This window comes from Protobothrops mucrosquamatus, unplaced genomic scaffold (genome assembly GCF_001527695.2).
Source record: "Protobothrops mucrosquamatus isolate PMUCROS unplaced genomic scaffold, P.Mucros_1.0 scaffold5198, whole genome shotgun sequence".
Lineage (NCBI taxonomy): Eukaryota > Metazoa > Chordata > Lepidosauria > Squamata > Viperidae > Protobothrops > Protobothrops mucrosquamatus.
The window spans coordinates 58046-80172 of record NW_015391066.1 but is presented as its reverse complement, the minus strand read 5'-3'; the positions used below and the strand labels follow the sequence as shown (position 1 = coordinate 80172).

At 39.5% G+C, this 22127-nt stretch overlaps 2 protein-coding genes across 2 annotated transcripts in view; both read right to left on the bottom strand.

The window, feature by feature from the left end:
* Positions 1-3559: 3559 nt before the first annotated feature.
* On the bottom strand, positions 3560-9158 carry KCNJ11 (potassium voltage-gated channel subfamily J member 11). The gene is made up of 2 exons (XM_015828985.1): positions 7887-9158; positions 3560-3908 (listed from the first exon to the last, which is right to left on the bottom strand). Exon 1 carries the CDS (start codon positions 9156-9158, stop codon positions 7956-7958), a length of 1203 nt encoding a protein of 400 aa, XP_015684471.1. The 3' UTR covers positions 3560-3908; positions 7887-7955.
* A 3769-nt stretch (positions 9159-12927) lies between these two features.
* ABCC8 (ATP binding cassette subfamily C member 8) overlaps positions 12928-22127 on the bottom strand; it is a 51441-nt gene continuing 42241 nt past the window's right edge. The window contains exons 25-33 of the mRNA XM_029286821.1: positions 21857-21970; positions 21420-21540; positions 21139-21269; positions 19434-19512; positions 17775-17883; positions 16993-17096; positions 15525-15658; positions 15310-15372; positions 12928-13180 (exon numbers count right to left, since the gene is read on the bottom strand). Of these exons, the coding sequence (XP_029142654.1) occupies positions 13043-13180; positions 15310-15372; positions 15525-15658; positions 16993-17096; positions 17775-17883; positions 19434-19512; positions 21139-21269; positions 21420-21540; positions 21857-21970 (993 nt within the window). The 3' untranslated portion in view covers positions 12928-13042. The remainder of the gene's footprint in view (positions 13181-15309; positions 15373-15524; positions 15659-16992; positions 17097-17774; positions 17884-19433; positions 19513-21138; positions 21270-21419; positions 21541-21856; positions 21971-22127) is intronic.

The following is a 22127-nucleotide window of genomic DNA, read 5'->3' as shown; positions in this document are numbered from 1 at the left end:
TGTTTTTTTTCTTTTAATAACATAGAGTTTATCCTTGAGAATATATTTTGGTCAGGCATAATGGGAGTCGCAGTTGAACAGGTCAAGAAGATGCCGAGCTACACAAGGTTGCAGTAATGGGATAGGGAGACTGTGCTGACTTCCATGTTCTGAGTAGGGGTGAAGCCATCAGGGACTGGAGTGGAGTCTGAAGTAGATCTGGCCACCCATTCTCTTTCTTACCTTCTTTGTTTCTCTGATCGCTTCTCTCTTTCAAGGCTGAAGGAAAGCAGTTGAGCTTTTCCAGCAGATCAGGGTGAGCTCCAGGTGAGGTGAAGCATTGCTGCTCTGCAGTATTTCATACTGAGAAAAAGAACCCACAACGGAAGGTGACAGACTGGGAATCCAATTATATAAAATATCCATGTGGTGATTTCTGAAGAGCAGTTATTTTTTGCTTTGCTGTCGAAAATGAGCCAGCAACAGTTGAATGTTGAATGAAGGAGTTTAATCAAGTTTAAATTTAAAGGTTTAATGAAGGAGATGGGAGTTTAGGATTGTTTCCCTCAGCCTCCTTATTCATTCCCATGGGCTTGTTTATTCTGCCTTAGCCGTGAGGCAACTCAGAAGCCCATCAAGAACAGCTGCTGGAATGCCTCCTATGTGGTGAGGGCTCCTCCGGGACAGAGGCCACGTCTTTAGGACATACCAAAGTGTTTACTCACTCTACTGCCTTGAGCAACTCTGCTCCTATTACACCAACTCTGGATTCTTTGCATTTTCAACCCATGAAGTGACAAGGGACTGGTCAGGTTGTCTAGACTGTCGCCTAGTGTATGCTGAGTTTAACAGAATAAAAATATAATCAAGAAAACTTACTTTGGCTGAGGCAAATAAATTGGGCATCTCACCTTCTGTTTTTTGCGTTAACATTTCAGTCAATTCCTCCTCCCCGGATTGAATTGTCAGCTCTTTCTCACATAGCTGTTATTGTGTCATATAACTCGATGCAGAAGGCTGTTGGATAGTGTTGTGATGCTCTCAATGTTCTTCCCAGTAAAGGAGGCACCGTGTTTGGCTCTTATTGTTCACATATCCCTGCAGCTTCTTCAGGAGTTGTCCAGTGAACAGATTGGCCCTGGTGAGAGAACACCCCCTTCACAAAGATCTCCCCCAACCTTGCATTAGAAAGACAAGAGTGCCCCCTGCAATTCTCTGCCTCTGAGCTCAGCCAGAAACTCACAAAATAACTAACAAGTGAGAACAACAGAGATGCTATTGTGCGAGATCCCTCCCTCCTTTGTATTCAGTTCCAAGCATACAAGTTGTTATCTTACAGCTTGTCAGGCCTCCCTATTATGCGACATCAGCTGTGCTGAACTTCCTAATATGGGATGGTTTCTGAATTCCTACATGGCAAACCAGGTACTACATGTTTCAGACTCTGCCTTATTCAGCCCAGGAGGAAGTTTCAATCATGCATCCTTCTCCATTCTGAAGCTTTCAGAATTCAATGTGCTCAGATTGGTATGGAATGATGGGAGATGTAATCCAATAGAATAAAATAGAATTCTTTATTGGCAATAGGCTTGAAGGATTCCAGGTTGGAGAAGGCTGATTAATGGGCATACTGTGCCAGAGGTAATGATCTTTCTCCAGGGAAAAAACTGAATCAGTGGATGGTGCTGTCACCAAGAAAGAAGGCTAGTCTGGATACAGTCCCCTACACTCCAAATAGATTAGTGCTGTCCAAGTGGATACAGCTGATCATCTCCTTGGCACTGTCTTAGGTGTTAGATTTTTTTAAAAAAAAAATAACAACACTGGTATAACTTTTTGCATTGCGAGACAGACTTGGAATGAGGGCTGAACGCAATAGCCAGCATCCTTATGTGAATTACTTTCAAGGAAATGGATGGGTGCAGCATGATTACCTTCTAAGGATTTATTTTCATTTTTAGGATTCAAATCCTCATTTTGTTTTGACCAGTTGAAAATTATTTTAGAAAACTGTACGTTTGCTTATATTGTGTTTCCTTACTGACCTTGTTAATAACCCCCGTTTTATTCAAAGAATCATAAAATGTAGAGGTTGAAAAATGCCGATTATCTGGCTAAACCAGAAATGCATTATTATAGCATCCCAGACCTTTGAACATCCATTCTCCAATTAAACAGAGTCCATCACCTCCATTGCTAAACAACTTTTGTACTGTTAAATATTAAATTATTATCTCCCCTCCTGATGTTCAAGATAAATCTGTGCCTGTCTGTGTATTGGCTCCATTGCCTGGACAAGTCACTGCAGTTTTCTTGGCAAGTTTTCAGAAATGGCTTGTCATTGCCTCCTTCCTAGGGTTGAGAGAAAGTGTCTGACTCAGAATCACCCAGCTTATTCTGTGCCTAAAGCAGGACTAGAACTCTCTGTAGAGTTCTATAGACCTCTATAGATGCGGTGGGGAGAAATTTTCAATTTTTCAAGACAGCACATGGAGCCACCAAGAATAGCCCCACAGCAAGATAGAAAACCAATAAATTTAACACATAAATAAAATACATCTGTAAGGTTTTTAGCTGACAGCAAGAATCTGATTCTCTCAAACTCAGACGGAGGCTTCAGGAGCAGGGAAAACAACTTTTTATTCAGCCAAACAAAACAGCTGACAGCATACAGTCAGCAGCGTCTAAGGGAAGAGCCACACCTGGGGAGGGGAGGGTTGGCTACGTTTTTAATACAAAGTTTTGTCAAATCACAACAACGCAAAATTCAATAGAGGACACAGAGTTGCGTTGATTGGCTTGAAAAGGTAAGACAGTCATCAGTTCACCTAAGCCAGTGGTGGCGAACCTATGGCACGGGTGCCAGAGGTGGCACTCAGAGCCCTCTCTGTGGGCATACACACCGTCGCCCCAGTCCTAGGCCTTCAGCTGGGTTTTACAAAACCTTTTCACTTTAGGCCTCCGCTGCCATGTACAAAAAAAAAAAGGTTCAATCAATCAGTCAATTTCAACTTCTTGCAGGAAAAAAAAGATCTTTCAAAGTTGGAATTGATTGATTGAACTTTTTAGTCCCACCCAGTCTGCCATTACCACCACAGCCACACCCACCCAATGGGCCACGCCCACCCAATGGGCCACACCCACCCGGCACTTGACAATGCATAAGTGGATTTTGGGTTGCAGTTTGGGCACTCTGTCTCTAAAAGGTTCGCCATCACTGACCTAAGCATTATTGCTTCATTTGCATACAGGTATGTGATTCTCTTTGTTGAAGGTAAATGGCGTTTTTCCTGTGTAAGCGTGGTTCCTAAACGCGACATGGTGCTAGCCTGAAATTGGTTTAATTTTCCCTTCAGACCAAAAGAAAAAAAAATGAGATTCCTATTTCTGGAAAAATTCCAAAATCTAGTGATATGTGTGGACTGTTTAGGATACCAAACTATTGTTCTGAAGAGCATTACCTTTTTAAAAAAAAAAAAAAAAAAAAAGACTTTTCTTTGAAACTGAAATGAATACAATTGCATTTTATCCAAAATTCAACAAATAGCTCATATTTCTATTTTTGTTGTCATTTTTATTTCCCACTCAATACCTTGAAGGAATGCATTTGGCATTAGGCCCTTATGTTAATGGCACCTATTTAAATTTATTTGAATCTTAGCCATGTTTTAATGTCCTTGGCCAGCCAACATTATAATTTATAGCATGTGCTATTGATTTTCTAATTGGTTAACAATTCATTAAGGCAAAAACAGTTCCTCCCTTCCCTCTGAGATCTATTACATAGGAGGGAGCAATATTTCACTGCATTCATCTTCTCACTTTTCCATATGGCAGGTGGTTCCTGAATTCAGGAAATTCCAATCTCTGGAAATTGATAGAAGTTGGCTTGGAGTCTGAAGGAACTCTGAATTTCTTGCATCCCTCAGCTGAGGAAAAATGTAGATTAGATGTTTGGTAGATGTATGTTTGAATATACAGGTTCTGCTCCATCCTAAGACACAGAAGTTGGCTGGGTAACTTTCAGCCAGTCATTCTCTCTCAACCTTAGTTTCAGAAATAACCCATATTAAACCAAGCTGCTAGATTAGATTCATAATGTTCAGAGACCTTAATCTTGAAGTGGATTGATCAGATTGATCCCCATTCTCTCTCACACACATATGTCATCTACATTCTGTGCAATGGGGTTAATATTTATTGAATATGTTTTCATATCTTTGGGCTCCAGAAGCGATTCCCAACAGTTTATACCATAAAAATAGCAAAAACCCATAAACAATAAAAACAAAATTATATTTTAAAAAACTAAATTTAGATTAGATTTAAATTTTAGATTCAAGACACCACAAGGATGAACTGATCTGTAATGGGGTTAATATTTATTGAATATGTTTTCATATCTTTGGACTCCAGAAGTGATTCCCAACAGTTTATACCATAAAAATAGCAAAAACCCATAAACAATAAAAAAATAAAAACAAAATTATATTTTAAAAAACTAAATTTAGATCAGATTTAAATTTTAGATTCAAGGCACCACAAGGATGAACTGATCTGTATAAATATTTCTCAATCCTTATTTCTGCTCTGTTTATTGAACAGTTCTGACTTTGGAATTAAAGGCTAAAAGTTGTTAGGATTGCTAGCAGACCAGATATACTTATAAAGGTATCTCATTGACAACAGAATAAACTCTGTTGTGAATTTTGAACTAATTTTGATCCTATGTCAACCAAATCAGTTTTAATAGAGTGAGTGATACCATTCCTTTATTGTCCACAGAACTGTCAACAGGGAGAGGGTGCCAAATGATTGGGATTAGATGGATTGGGTTTTTTTTATAGTAGGAGAAGTTGAAAATTAGGAGAAACTTTGTGATGATGATGAATACAATTAATAATGGAGTCACAAAGAGAGATTGGGAGTTAAAAAAAAAATCTGAGCAATCATTTGTTGGGAAGCACTGAATGCCCTATCCCCTGGTTGGGATAGAAATCACCTAAGCCTTGTCCACTTGATGATTGTAGGTTTTGTTCTTATTCTGATTAAAAGTGGAAGATTAAGACTGGAAGAGCAGATAGGAACAAAGCGACTATCTTACATAGAACTGGAAGTATGGATGTGCATCCTAAATTTGTAAGTGACCAAATCATGATTTGAACGATGGGAACAAAAATATATGTTAAGCGTACAAATGCAATCACAATCTTAACTATAGAAGATCCCCTTAAATGGTTTCATGGTAGAATATGTCGATGGAGATTCTCAGTCATCCAGGTAGAGTTGAAAGTTGGAAGTTGAGTCATGGTAACTGAACTTTTCTTTTTGGTTTGAACCATTTCACTGCTTATCCAAGTAAGCTTCTTCAGTCTTTCATGGTAGAAATTTTGCATAAGAAATTTGCCACATGAAAGCATGCAACAGATGTTGAATGTGACAGTTCCTATGGCTTAAATGACAGTTAATGAGGTGTGAAGGAAAGGGAACCACCTGCTGTGCTATTTGAAGATACCATCTGATGATGCAGCAGCAGCAGTAGGTTAACAGAGTTTGGGTGACATTTCTGGTTGTTTGTTATTGTTCAGGGGAGGGATGGAGCCGTACTTTGAAACCCAAGCAAGCCTGGAATCAAACTTCAGAGACACCTCAAAAATGAACACAGAAATGCTTCAGTTTATCTCTGTCTAAAATGAAACCTCCATAGATTTTCACGTTCCAGCTGTTAGATGCTAGAAAGTCTAGGAGGCTGATTCTGAATGATTTTCATGGTTCCCAACTATATAGCTGCAAAACAAAACAAAATCCTCTGGCTGCACAGGGAGTATATCACAGGGCTGTGTAAGGTGGGGATGACTTTGATATATCCTGGGTGGAAAGATTAGAAAGCAATAGAGAACACCTATAGGCCCAACACTGAAATGGTTTTCCACATATAGCCATTTTGTTCAGTTTCATTTCCGGATTGCTTACTCTTCATACTTCATCAGAGGCTACTGTAAAGGTTCCCTGAGTTTTTGGACCTGGACAACTGTCAGGAAGCAGGAAATCTCTGAACAGCTCCTAAAGTTACTTTTGTCTTTTTTTTTAACCTTTGAAACTCTTCCTTGGATATTATTTCTGAGGACTCTCTATAGTTAATTAAGATTGAAACTTCATCTTCCTGACCCCAGGAATGACGGAGAAAACATTTGTGAAGGAAGCACAGTCTTAATGGCAGGTGCCTGAGTATTTTTTTTTTTTTTTAAATAAATGCACTTTTTTATTTTGCAATTATTGGTCTATAAAATTAACATGGTTATGCCACTTTATTCCATGTTACAGACATTTCTGATTTACTGATGACATAAAAAACATTGCCTTATTATTACAAGTAAAAACTAAGGCATGCAATTATAGTTAAATATATACATGCTAATTTTAAATACATTAAGACTTTATCTTTGGAGTTCAGTGCATATAGTATGCTGTTTGGTAAATAAGGTAACACCTTTTTTAATAACATCACCATGCCTAATCCTTAATTATGCTTGCAATAAATTATGGAATTTAATGTCTTTAACTTTTATACATCTATAAGATTAAGTTCCTGACCTACTCTGGTTAATTGTCTCCCACCCCAATATGTCCTCATTCTGTACCAATTAATATAACATAGTTATTTTATTTCTAGCATGCTTTCACTCTGAAGAGACAAGGCAGCATAGATAGAACTTAGTGAGGTAGGTATGTCTACAGCAAAAGTCACTGGCCCAGGGTTAGCATGGAGTTTCATGGTTGAATAGACTTTGAATCTTGGTTCTCCCTCATCCAAGTCAACACTGCAACAATTAGACATTGCAGGGATTTTTTTTTTTAAAAAACCTGTCAATTAAAATAAATAAAATTTGACCCAAGCTTATTAAATTATGCCATTTGATAGAGATGCGAATTCACATGACAGCTAGGATTACAGTGTCACCCGTAAATTGTCAGCCCTACTGCTTCTATTTTTCAGTGAATATTATCGGAGATGAAAATCAAGGCAACTAGGAAGATCAAAGCAGTTTCTTTCCTTAAAAATGTCCATATTTTTTTCAAATGTTATTTTTTTCAAAAGGCTGGAAAAATCAATTTTCAGTTATAACATTCGAACAGAAGGATCTACTCCTGCAGTTAAGTTACATAAAAGTGCCCCACATTAATTCAATATTATTCATATAAATAATATACAGCATTTAATTTTACAGTTAAAAAAAATTGGGGTAGCAGCAAAGGGTGACTATGACACCCTAGACCCACTGAAGTTAAAATCCTATATTCATCGATTTAGAAATAAGCCCTTCTGAACTCAGTAGAACTTACTTTTGAGTAGATTTGAATAGGATTGTACTACTCAGAAATTTGTTTTTTCTTTTGCAGACCACAACTGCAAAATTAATTATCTACTTTTTAAAAATATTTTTCCATATGTCCTAACGTGACATATGAAATTAACTTTATTATATCATCCATGCATACCATGAGCCAATATATTTCCTAATTCACTGGCAATAAAAGAAAGCATGCAGTTATCATTTATGAATTGAATTAATACATTTATTCATTCAGTACATGAAAGATTGCCACATAAATGGGCACTCTTGCACCTATACTGTTTTTTCGTAACTATAAATACCTGATTACAGTATTAGTGCTTTTTCATTGTGGAAAAAGAAATAATTCAATCCAAAACAGAAAACAATTTCTCAAGAAAAAAAGAGATGTCTATCTTTCCGAGAGGTTTACCTATCTCAAGTGCAAATACAGTACATAAGAAGGCTGAGGAAAGCTTTATGCATGCTCAGTTTTCCTTATATTATCCTGTGTCACGCATTTTATCTTGCACTACAAACACTGCATGTAGCCCATACACCGAAGGAACCAACCTGAAAAATGAAACAGAGGCTGCCTCCAAGTCTCTTATGCCTGCTACAACAGGCAAGTCCACAGAGCTGTCATAAGGTCTCCTCAGCTATGGTAAATTTGGGCTTTAACCTAACAGACCTTTTCCGGATAGTGCCTTTGGGTGACAAGGAAATAGTGTCCAAGATACTCTGGTCTTCTTCCAGTTGCTTGGCTGTGCAGTTTGGAGTGGGCACCTTCACAGTGTTGCCAAACTTGGAGTAGTCTACGGAGTATTGCCCATCCTCCTCAGTCACAATAGGCACAAACCTTTGGCCCCAAAGTATTTCATCGGCAAGGTAGGAGGTCCTGGCTTGGGTGGTGATGCCAGTGGTTTCCACCACCCCTTCAAGGATGACAATCACCTCCAGGTCCTCTTGGTGAATGAGGCTTGTTGGGGCCACCTCGTACAGGGGGCTATTCTTGTCTATCACGTGGTAAATGATGAGCGGGGAGACCAGGAAGATGCTATTGCCTCCCACCGGGTTCTCCATCTGGATCTCGATCTGCTGGAGGGGCATCACTTCGCCCTCCTGGCTGGTGGTCTTCCTCACCACCTGCATGCGGATGGTGGCGCTGATGATCATGCTCTTGCGCAGGTCGCCCACGCGCAGCATGAAGCAGAGCTTCCCCCCGCGGAGCGCGATCACGGCGTGCTTGCTGAAGATGAGCGTCTCGGCGCGGTGGTGCGCCTGCGAGGTCTTCATGAAAATGCAGCCCAGCATGATGGCGTTGATCAGCAGCCCCACGATGTTCTGCAGGATGAGGATGAGGATGGCGACGGGGCACTCTTCGGTCACCATGCGGCCCCCGAAGCCGATGGTCACCTGCACCTCGATGGAGAAGAGGAAGGCGGAGGTGAAGGAATGGATGTCGGTTACGCAGGGCACGAAGGGGGCCGCCGTCGCCTCCCGACCCCCGTTTGGAAGGCGCAGCTGCTGGGTGCTGTGGTCCAAGTCCCCGTGGGCGAAGGCGATGAGCCACCAGATCATAGCGAAGAGCAGCCAGCTGCACAGGAAGGTCATGGTGAAGATGATGAGCGTGTGGGGCCACTTCAGGTCCACCAGGGTGGTGAAGACGTCCTGCAGGAAGCGGCCCTGCTCCCGGATGTTCTTGTGCGCCACATTGCACGACCCGTTTTTGCCCACGAACCTGGCCCGCCGCTCCCGGGTCCGGTGGCGCGCGGGATCCGGGACATCCTCGGCCAGCCGGGTCAGCACGAACTCCTCCGGGATGATCCCCTTCCTGGACAGCATGGTTGGCGTGGGCTCCCCCCCCACACCCACCCTCCCTCCGCCGCCACCGACCTGCCCCGGCTACGGCCACGTGCCCGCCACCGCTGCGGGGACGCCAGCCAGCGGAGCCCTTAGGCCTCTTCACCGGCGCTCCCGCTGCCCTGGCCGACTCCCCTTCTCCGCCCCGCCAGTCCCGGCGAGCGCCGTGCGCTCTTCCACCACCCCCCCCCCCACAGCCCCAGCTGCGCACGCCAATCACAGCTCGCTTCGACTTTGGCGAGGCGGCGGCGGCGTTTCGTGACTTGCTCCTGACAGCGGCAGACGACAAAGCCAACTAAGGGTCGTCCGGCTTTGGAGGAAACCCCCCAGCAGAGGAGTCGTCAGGTGGCGGCCGCCACGCGCGACCGCCCGTTCCCTAATCCTGCGACAAATAGGATCGGCAGGGGGCGCTCTCGCGCCAGGGAATCCCGGCGCGAAGGTTTTTTCCCCACCGGGATCGGCACAAGCAGAACTGCCGGACTGTGCAGAGCGGCGCCCGCCGCCAAGACTCGGGTGGGTTGGAGAAGGTTTCCGTTCTTCCCTTCAAAATCAACCACTCCAGCCAACAATAGATGTATGCTCTATTAAAGAATACAGTGCATATATAATCAGAATCCTGCCTGCTTCTCACCCTCCGTAAGAAGGTAGAACTGAGATTTTTTCTTTAATTATTTTTCTCCTAAAAAAAGGAAGGGGTGGGAACTATAATCTCTGCCGGTGAAGTTGATTTACAGGTAAATACAATATTTCTATTACAGCTGATCTATTCAGATATGAAACATAATCATTTAAGTATGATTTTACTGTTGGAGTGAGAAAAAGAGGCAAGGCTGCAGATCTGCAATTCATCTGACTTAAGGAAATAAAACCCAGCTTCCTACTGTATTATACCATCGTTGTCCAACCTTTTGGCTTGCCTGGGTCGCACTGAGTGAAGAGGAATTGTCTTGTGCCGCATATAAAATACAGGTAGTCCTCGACTTACAACAGTTCATTTAGTCGCCGCTCAAAATTACAATGGCCCTGAAAAAAGTAACTTATGACCGTTTTTCACAGTTACCACCTTTGCAGCATCCCCGTGGTCATGTGATCAAAATTCAGATGCTTGGCAACTGGTTCTTAGTTATGACTGTTGCAGCATCCCAGGGTCATGTGATCACCTTTTGCGACTTTCTGACAAGCAAAGTCAATGGGGAAGCCAGATTCACTTAACAACCAGGTTAATAACTCATCAACAGTAAGTGATTCACTTAACAACTGTGGCAAGAAAAGTCGTAAAATGGGGCAAAACTCACTTAACAAATTCTCATTTAACAACAGAAACTTTGGGCTCAATTGTGATCGTAAGTCGAGGACTGCCTGTACACAATATAGTTAATGTATATAAATAACATGTGGCCCGTGGGCTGCAGATTGGACATATCTGTATTATACTCCTTGTAAAGTTGCATTTCAAACTAACTGCTAATTCCAGCATACTTTGGTATACAAAGGCTGCACTATAAAGTTATGTTTTACCTACTGTGGTCCAAATAACCCTGAAATTCCAAAGTTCCTCTGTTATTCTGTTTCTCTTTCTTAATAAACTTGGATAGCTCAGTTTGCAGGATCTGTGGAAAAAGTAAACTTGGTATGAGAAATTTTAGAAAAGGATCTGAAAAAACAGCAGTGCAATGGACACCGTTGTCTTCAGACTGCTTATTTACATAAACCAAGCCAAGTAAAGGAGCCTACATAGTGCTACATTGTCTCCAGATGTTTAATTATTAGATTCCCCCTCACACACTATTTTGGGCAATTCAAGGCAGCACACATATGTAATGCTCCTCCTTCCTGTTTTGCTCACAACAATAACTCTGTTAAGTGGGTTGGGATAAGTGACTGGCCCAAAGCCACCCAGCTGGCTTTTATTCCTAAGAGAGGACTAGAACTGCTAGTCTCCTGAGTTCCAGTCCAGCATCTTAGCCACTGTACCAAACTGGTCTCAATCATGCATAACCTAAGTATTACACTGCCATGAAGATTACCTATTTAGAGTTAGAGTCTGCCTTTCCTTCAGGAGCTCAAGATGGTGTCCATCCTATTCCCTCCTATCCTTTTTCTCGGCAACCATCACCAGTCTAAGGTGGGTTGGGTTGAGAGATGGTAACTCACTCAAAGTCATCCAGTGAGCTTCACTGTCTGACAGTGGAACTAGAATTGAATCTCCTCTGTTCAAGACCAACATATCTAACTAAGGTTATAGGTATTGGAATTCTGGTTTCCATAAATCTCATACAGTGGTTGCTGGGCATTTGGAGGATATGGAAAGTATAAGATTCTGGTTAAAATACTACATGTGATGCTATATTTCTGTAGTAAATAAAAATATACACCAGACTCAAGAATCCTAGAAACAGTGATTCTGGGATAATACAGGATGTTTATTCTTAACCCCTTGATTATCTTCTGACAGTTAATACTGCTATCCCTCTCTTACAGCTCTTGGGTTTTAAAATCAGCACATTTTCTTCCTGGCCTTTCTATGGCTTGACAGAAATCATACTTTTATATTTCTTTGTGCTAAGTAGCCGGTGGGTTCTGTCCGGGAAAAACTCAGACACTGCAGAATCTCCTCCAACACCTTCATGCTCCTTAATCAAGGTTAATATGGGGTGCAAATAGAATGAAACTCTTTGTGTGACATTTAAGACATAGTGTACTGTGCTGGTTGAGAAAAGTGCGTATTTAAGGAATAGCCTAGAAATGTGTGGTTAGAAAGCCTCATCCAGGATGAATGGCTCATGGGTCTACTGAAAAATGAGTGACCCTTGAAGGGAACCATAATAAAGGGGAAGAATAGGTAAATTTATTTGAACTGCTGTAAAGAAGATTGGGAAATTATATTTTCTTTTTTTCCCCTTTTCTCTTTTTTTAATTTGTTCATTGGCTCTATTTTCTTTATTTGCTCTTTTTCTTTTATGTTTATTTTTACAATGCATAAAACCTTTAATAAAAATTACTTTTTTAAAGAAATGGGTGAATCTTCTGTTCATACTAATGACACATTTCTACATATTTAGGAAGGTTTCAATTTGTAAGAAAGAAATTGAAATAAGAGATTTTAAAACCATAAATTGCATGAAGAATGATCTTTAATCTGCCACAGATCTACTACTAGTCAATCATGTAAAACTTTAGTAAGCTATAGAGTGCATATTTGGCAGTTATAACCTGTATGGTTTTATTGTATGAGCTGTATTGTTAATAAGAGCTAATTGTTCAGATTTCGGTATATCATGCCTGCTTCTGTGTAACGGGCTTTGCATTATATTTTCATTTAACTCGTTTTGACCAGTAAAATTGCTATGGGCTTGAAGTTGCCACCAAAGTCTCCATAATTTGGTAAATGGTTTTACAATTCTCTATCATCCTGCCAAGATATATTCCTTATCCATGTGATATTCAATGTACATAATGTACTTAATTACAGGTGCAGTCACAGAATTCTTTTGCTGGTATAGCCTTTGCCTTTGATAGGCATGGCTAATGTAAGGTTCTTACCTAAGGTGTCAATTTTTGACATCTGGCAGAGCCCTAATTTAAATACCTCATCATGCAAACTTGCTTTTCTTTTTAAAATTTCAAGTTGATTCATTATGAAACTTGTGGATAAACCAGTGGAAAAGGAAAAAAAAGTCTCAGTAGCTCCTACTGGAAAAGTAAGATACTCACACTTAAGAGGTAAATGAATTGTACTTTATTTCTTAAGAACTTATAGACTAAGCTTTTTATTATTAAATATTTTTTATTTACAGATATTTTACATAATTAGAAAATTGATAATAAAACAGTTCTTTTGAGTGGTTTAATAGTTTATACCATAGCTACTTGTCTGCTTGAACAAAAGAAGCAAACACGCTGTCTTCTTTTTCCAGCAGAATTTCTGGTTTGTCGTATTCTAAAATAACTCCTCTCTTCATGACAATAATCATATCAGCGTTCAGAATAGTGTGCACCCGGTGCTGTAAGACAAACAGGCATGATTAAAATTTTAATTGCAACATATAACTATTTCTGAAAGAAACAAAGTCTCCAATCAAATATCTTTCATATATGTTGGACTGCAGGCCCCATAATCCCCAAATAGAATGTTCATTGTTCTGTTCTATTTAAAATACATATTTCAGAAAAAATATACCATTCTGGCTGAAAATATTTTACATGCTGGCATATAAGTTGTTATCACTTCATTTTCATCTTATACTAGCTTTGTTTTTGAAATTAAAAAGGGAGCCTTGGTTTGTCCATGTGAACTCATTCTCCCAACACATTGAAGATTGAGCATTTCACTTCCATAAGATGAATTGTTAAGAAACAAGATAAGTTTAATCTCTACTGTGTTATGTTAATTCTGTTTTCATATTATTATTTTGCTTGTTGATTTTATTGGTTACATTGGTGGAAAGAGAGATATAAAATAAATCAGTCAGTCATATTCTATAGCTGTGTCCATTTACAGAGAATTATGGACAATTTGGTTCACTATTGATTTGCAAATGTAACTATCATCATCATCATCAACATCAACATCATCATCATCATCATCGCCTTGGATGCAATCCCAAAACAATTGGAGCACTACTTGAACACCATTGGCATTGACAAATTCACAATTAGTCAATTGCAAAAGGCGGCCTTACTAGGAACTGCTTCCATCCTGCGACGATATCTGTAATACCGTCAAACATCCATATCTGCCTATCCCAAGTCCTTGGTAAGGACTCGATAGGTAGACAAAAATGCCAAATCCAGTCTGAACATCTGGCTGACTGCGATTAATAATAATAATAATAATAATAATAATAATAATAATAATAGTTGGAAGGGACCTTGGAAGTCTTCTAGTCCACCCCCCACATTTCAGACAAATGGTTGTCCAATCTCTTCATAAAAACTTCCAGTGTTGGAGCATTCACAACTTCTGGAGGCAGGTTATTCCACTGATTTATTTCTTCTCAGTTCTAGGTTGCTTTTCTCTTTGATTAGTTTCCATCCATTGCTGCTTGTCCTGCCTTTAGGTGCTTTGGAGAATAGATTGACACCCTCTTTCCTGTGTCAGCCCCTGAGATATTGGAACACTGTTATCATGTCACCCCTAGTCCTCCTCTTCATTAAACTAGACCTACCCAATTCCAGCAACTGTTCCTTATATGTTTTAACCTCCAGTCCCCTAATCATCTTTGTTGCTCTTCTCTGCACTCTTTCTAGAGTCTCAACATTTTTTTTACATTGTGACCAAAACTGAAAGTAGTATTCCAAGTGTGGCCTTACCAAGGCTTTATAAAATGGTATTAACACTTCAAATGATCTTGATTCTATCCCTCTGTTAAGCAGCCTAGCTCTGTGTTGGCTTTTTTGGCAGCTGCAGCACACTGCTGGCTTGTATTTAAGTGATTGTCCACTAGGACTCCGAGATCCTTCTCACAGTTACTACTATTGAGCAAGGTACCACCTATACTGTACCTGTGCATTTGGTTTTTCTTGCCTAAATGTAGAACTTTATTTTTTTCACCATTGAGTTTTATTTTGTTAGATAGATTTTGTTCAATTTTGTCAAGATCCTCCTGTATCTTAAGTCTATCTTCTGAAGTGATAGCTATTCCTGCCAGTTTGATGTCATCTGCAAATTTGATGATTTCCCTATCTATCCCCTCATCCAAGTCATTGATGAAGATGTTGAAGAGCACTGGGCCCACAACAGAGCCCTGGGGCACCTCACTACACACTTTCCTCCATGTAGATGCAGTTCCATTGAGGACCACACGCTGAGTATGGCTGGTCAGCCAGCTACGAATCCACCTGATGGTGATGCTGTCTAACCCACTTTTTTCTATCTTATCGAGTAGTAGGTTGTGGTCCACTTCATCAAATGCCTTACTGAAATCCAGGTAAATTATATCCACAGCATTCCTCTGATCCACTAATTTTATCACCTGCTCAAAGAATACAATAAGATTTATCTGGCATGATCTGTTTTAGACAAAATGTGTCTATATAAATTGAAATAAAAGGGATAATGCTTTTGAAGCAGGAAATAACAGACTCAGTTACAAATCAATAACATTTCAGCAGTAAAATATAATATACTTACTGCAATTATCACTACTGTACGATCAGCAAAGGCAGTCATTACAACCTTCTGAAGAATGTTTTCCTACATAAGCAGACAATGAACGTTTATATTAATTAATGAGCTCACTTATATACATGGAAACACTGAACAGTATTTCAATAATTACTAAGAATTTTGCCTCCTTATCAAACCATTATCTAATTTATCAGGAACATTTGAGTCCCTGAACTTACAGTTGCCATGTCAATAGACGCTGTGGCTTCATCCATGATTAAGATACTTGTTTTCCGTACAAACGCTCTGGCTAAGCAGAACAGCTGTCTTTGCCCTTGGCTGAAATTTTCTCCACCTTCTGTGACTATTGCATCTGATTAAAACAAATATTTAGAGAAGGGCAGTCATATGGAAACTCATGGATATCTTCCTTATACCAATTCATCATTCTACGTCTCACTTTCTCATACACAAGCATTACTTATATTATGCAATCCTGTATTCCTGATATATATATGCACGTACACAGTTGTACTATTTGTACAATTACAGATCCCTTTGACCAGCATACAAAACCACACCTAACAGACATATGACCAGGGACTGAGACTATAATGATCAGTTTTGTCTCCTTCTCCCACCCCCATCCCTGCAAGTATTTTTCTCATTACTATCTTATGGAGGGAGAAATGAACTCCAAAATTCTGATAACTTCAGCTGACCGGATAGGCTTGGAATGACATTTCACCTCACTGCTTCCTGCACCCATTGAGGATACTATAGTCCCATTGCATCACGACAAGCGCAATGGATAGAGGAGTTTATGCCTCAGTAACATTTTAATGTAATGGCTGCTATTCATTCTACACAGATCTAAGCTTCAAGGCAATCTGAAAGCCATTGCAGATATAATTGCTAGGATTCTAAGGGGAAGCAAAGGAGAACTGGGGCCTTGATCTTCAGACTTGTCTACCTACAAGCTCCCATATCCAATTCATGATAATTGCCGATGAGCTACCAGGTGCAACTGAATGCATAGATCCTTGGGTATTACACCCTAAATGCTTCTGAGCCTCAGTTATTTAAGAAGGGGAATGTAATAAACTTGAGACAGGGACTTCTTGATGGCAGCTCTTTGAAGTTTCTTCCTTTAGGAAACATAGTGGGCCCTCCAAAAATAAACCTTCAGACAAAACTGAAAAATGGTAATGTAGCCAGACTTTGAGAATATAGCCTGATCACTTGACTGCATTACTTTGAAATTATATCTAATGTCAACCATCTTCTGGAGGAAGACATTTCTAAAGAAAATGAGCAAATTATGAAGACACTTAGTGTTGTGTTTTCGGTTCGTGGCAATTGACGAAGACACATGGTGAAAAAAACAAGCTCTTTATTTCGCTCTCCTACAACCAAGCAAACAGCAAAAGGCACGCAGGCCTTTTATAGTGCCTGAAACCCAGACAGTGTGAACCAATAGGAATTGACCATTTTCGCGCCTTGCGCATGCGCGCAAGGCTGGCGCCACCCTGTCTGGTACCGGGCAGCTTTTGGATTGCCCGGGACCATTTGCAACAATTCTGAGCCTGCTTTCAGCTCTTGCAGGCTCAGGACACAACACTTAGCATTGTGGTCTCTCTCTAAAAGAGCTAAATTGAGTAGAAATGTTTTGAGTGCTAATCTCTCCATAGTTAAAGGAATGATTACCTAGTCCCCCAGGTAAAGCTTTCACCACATGCTTCAGTTGTGCTATTTCCAATGCTTCCCATAAGGTGCTGTCAGTGCATTTCTTTTCTGGATCCAAGTTAAATCTGCAAAAATAAAAATAAAAATGACTAAAGAGACTCAAGCTTGTCCGCATTTTTGTTAATCTGTAGCGAGCACAATGTATTACTACTACTGATATGTCTCATTTTAAAATTTAAAATGCAAGGTTTAAAATGCAAGGTTCAGGTCTAGCAAATGAAACTTTTTTTAAATGTAGCTACATAACCACCATATAGATACAATCCCCATTTCTGGAGAGGTTGTAGTGGGATATGATTAACAAAAACCTAAGAGCAACATCATGAAATGAAGGAATGCATTTATAAAAATGTACAAAAATAAACACATACTGTACACTGTGTTTATTTTACGGGCTATAGAAACTGCTTCCTTGGATAATCATAAGAAACAATTACTCATATTCTTATTGTAAAATTTAGCAGAACATCATTTAAAATAAATTTCAAGAAGGGACACATAAAGAAAAGTTAAAACACTTTTTTTGAGCAACTTGTGAACTGTGGACCCAGGGGATGATAAATCACAATCTCAACCAAAAATGCATCAAAGCATTAAAACCTCCTGTTTCCTTCATGCTCTTCTTTATCTATTGATATTAATGGAAGAGCAACTTTCATCAGCATTTAACTATATTTTTGCATACTATTCTTTATCCTAACTGGGACAATTGGATGACTAAACTTGATCATTGGAACACTCACCTGATTGTGCCACTGAACAAAATGGGGTCTTGAAGAATAATTGACAATCTGGATCTCAGAGTTTGTAAAGGGAGCTTGGCAATGTCTATGCCATCTATAATGATCCTTCCTGTTTTTAAAAAAAACACAGATTTTTTGTGGACCGGAAGTGGTGTGGTTTTGTGTGCTGCCTGCATCCCATGGATGTGGCTTTGCTTGTTTGCATAGACCGGCTGCTGGCATGTTGCAGACCGGTGCTGGTCCATGGACCAGGGGTTGGGGACCCCTGTTCTATATAATAGAAACAGAATTCTCTCTTATAATATTAATAAATTAAAGATGTGTATGAAAATAATTTGAGATTTAGTGGAGACAAATGAAAATTTCTTCACTTTGGGAAAGTAACTCTAGTTCATAGTATAGAATAGGGCAGTGATGGCAAACCTTTTAGAGACCGAGTGCCCAAACTGCAACCCAAAACCCACTTATGCATCGTCGGGTGCCGGGTGGGTGTGGCCCATTGGGTAGGTGTGGCCCATTGGGTGGGTGTGGCTGTGGTGGTAACGGCAGACTGGGTGGGACTAAAACGTTCAATCAATCAATTCCAACTTTGCAAGATCTTTTTTTCCCCGCGAGAAGTTGAAATTGATTGATTGATTGATTGAACCTTTTTTTTTTTGTACACGGCGGCAGAGGCCTAAAGCGAAAAGGTTTTATAAAACTCAGCTGAAGGCCTAGGACTGGGGCGATGACGCAGAGGGCTCTGAGAGCCACCTCTGGCACCCGTGCCATAGGCTCGCCACCACTGGAATAGGGGATATTTGGCCTGGTAATAATACTTAAAAAAAAGAACTTAGAATTGTAACTGATCATATGCTGAGTATAATGATGTAATGTGAGTAATCTAACATACCAGTTACAAAGGAAAATGCAATTTTATTCTACATGAATAGAAGTAGCTTCCAAACTGCAGGAAGATTTCTTTCCAATGTGTTCAGTATTGGTCAAGCCCCCCACCTCAAGTTACCAAGTCCTTGAAATACTAAAATCTGAATCAGATGTAGAGCAGGATAAAGAGGCCAAGGAGGGAACTTTGTCTTATGAACAGAGGCTGAGGGTTACTTGTTAAACCCTGAAAAAAGATGATGGGGAAGATACAATAGTTCTTTTCAAGAACCTGAAGAGCATGACAAAGAAGTAGAGTGAGACTATTCTCTTATCATCCCTGCATGCACGTCAAGTGTATTGGGTCTTACATTCAGGTAGGAAAAATCCTACTGAATGTTAGGAAAGTAGGTCACTTCCTCTTTACTGGATGACTTTAAAAAGAGGTTGGACAAAAATTTATCCAGTTAGATTGGGTGATCTCTTCCACTCCCATTATTCCATTGGAATGGGCAGGAAGGTTATGTGGCCACTTTTAGCCATATACTGTATGCTATATATTAATTAACTTTAGAAATCAAAATTAGATGGAAACCCCTTGCTAATTTTGTGGAATTGAGGGAAGCGAATGGAGCAAAAGATATTTTATGTCTTCTTGAGATATCAGGATGGGGAGGGAGGGGAGGAGAAGAATGGGCAAAAGACAGATGGTCCCTTTATTATAAAAGAAAACCAACAATGTTAAAATAAATAAAACAAAAATGGGAGATGTTTACTTTATCAGTACAGATTTACCTTCAAAGGCATCAACCATTCTAAAAAAGGCTAGAGAAAAGGATGACTTCCCACTGCCTGTTCTGCCACATATTCCAATCTGCAAATCAGAAAAAAAATATTTGAACTAGGAATGGTACAGGGATTAGTATTAAAAGTACACAGTAGAAACAGATTGTCAGTGGCAGGTTAGATTCTTGTGAAGATAAGAAGTTATTAAAAGTGACTTTGCACTTAGGAATACTACTATGTAGAAAGTGCACCTATTCAATATTAATTAATAAGTATCACTTCAGCCTTTCTCTTTTAATTTCATAATTTCCTGAGGCAAAAATTGGGAGATTATATCCAACTTTATCTGTCCATGACTAGATTTGCTCTAATGCAAATTTGGAGAGTTGGTCCAGGAGAGGAAGAGAAAAACCTATTGCATGAGATATCATCCCAAAATGTGATCAGAATGTACTGAAAGTTTAAGAACAAAATAAATGGCATATCATGTGATTTTTTTAAAAAAAAAAGTTAATGGATGATTTGAAAGGTTTTAAAAAAAGGGAGAGATTGATTTTTAACTTGATGTATTGGAAAAATAAAAACTTGAATGAAAAATCTTAAATGAAAAACAGTTTTTTTAAAAAACGGTAGTCTTGAGTGCTATATCTTGTAAGAATATAAATCTATGCATGTTTACCTGAAACTAATTATTCATCTGAATTTACTGTTACATATCCGAATAAGAATACCAAAGATACACAACAGAAAATACTTTCATCAGAACAATATCATCTCAGAATCATTTTTTAATAGGAGGAGGACTATCCTATGTAAGATTCAGCAGTTACTTCCATTGAGTTCAGTGTAGTTTATTACCTTCAGATAACTATACATTATCATATATATATAGGACTATATAATACTATTATAACACTATTACTAAAATAAGAGCCAATTTGGTGTTCTGCTTAAGGCCCCAGGCTAGAAAGTGAGAGACCCTGAATTCTACTTTTGTTTTGAACATGAAGTCAACTGGTTGAGTTTAGTCCACTCACTCTCTCTCAGTCCTGAGAAGGAGGCAAGGGCAAACTACTTAAGGACATTGCCAAGAAAATCGTAGGAACTAGTCCAGGCAGTTGCCAGGAATCAAAATTGAATCAAGGGACAAAATTCTCTCTCTCTGTCACTATCTCCTTCCCTCCCCTGTGGGACTTCCAGATCCAGATGGACAGCAGGTACTGGCCATCAACCAAAATACTGTGGTAGAAGAAAGATGTAGTGTTATATGTTGTAGCAGTGCCAAGTGACAGCACCTTTGGAATGAAGGAGGAGCTGGAAAAGTACAAGGCCCTGAAGGAGGAACTAGAGAGTAAAAGCCAAAGTGGTCCCAGTAGTAGTAAGATCACTCAGGATTGTGACTCTTAAGCTGGGAGAGTGGCTCCAATAGAACCCAGGAATGACGTCGGAGCTCTGTCCAGAAGAGTGCAGTGCTAGGAACAGCTAAGATACTCTCCATAACCCTCAGACTCCTAGGCCTCTGGTAGAGGACGTAAGATTGAGGAAGACGTAGACCACTCATGGAGTGAGAAGGCATTATTTTAATATTCACAGCTCTAATCTAAGGAATATGTTTCTGGAATAATTGCCTGTTTTTATCTGCTGGATGTAGTTTTTATTTAAATTGAGTTTAATTGTTAAACGCATTAATGTACATGATAAACATTTGTATTACCTTTTGTCCTGGAGAGATATGGGCACTGACATGTTTTAGGACAGGCTTCAGAGTGCTATCATAGCGGACACTCAGATTCTGTATTTGAATCTCCCCCTGATCAGGCCAGTTCTGAGGAATCTGCGCTGGAGCTAAATCCAAAAAGAAAGCAACATACGTCCGTTTGCTTATTTATATGTATATATTAACCATTGGCAGCAAGCACAATCTTTCTAAAGAATCCAGTGCTTCATTAAATATAATTTAAGCAGGTTCTTCTGTAAGTCATACAACATACTCACAAAGCAGCCCTTCATAATTTTCAGCCTCCGTTTTTATAAGGCCATTGAGTCTTTTCACAGCTCCCAGTTGAAGCTCCATATCAGCCAGGTTGCGAACCATCCAGTTTAGGTAGTTAGACACCTAAAATAAATACCTAAGTAAGATTAGTATTTGCAGTTCACATTAAAATAGAAGATCCTTTGAAGACTGCACACCACAATTATCTACTCCCAAAAGAATAGGAGTCTCCTTATGCAAGAGTCTGAATATTTTGTAGTTTTGTAACATTAGGCTGTTCATATGAATAAAATTATTGGAAATGTATGTCAGAATCATTGACCAAATACATTTACCCAAGTTAATTCAGCATGCAATGTACTACATGCTGTATATTTGGAAGAAAATGCACATTGCATCCCTTTGGATGGAAAGAACATCTTTTCTTTAATTCACTTACCATCAGAGCATAGGTTAATCCTAAACCTACAAGACCTGAAGAGAGATTATTCTTTAGAGAACTGGTAATGGATGTAACTGCTGCAATAAGCACCACACATGCTCCAATATATTCCTAAAGAAATAAGAAGTGTGTGAGAAATCCCAGTATCCAAGAAAGTGCTACGGTTCTTATTCTTCACTACATTTTTACCTAGTTTTAAATAGGGAACCCAGTTCTTTTCTTGTTTATTTTATCTTTGCAAAACTGCTGAGTCTTAAGACAGGCTAGA

Coding starts and splice junctions, on each gene's coding strand:
- KCNJ11 (XM_015828985.1), bottom strand. CDS start 9,158: ATGCTGTCCAGGAAGGGGATCATCCCGGAGGAGTTCGTGCTGACCCGG.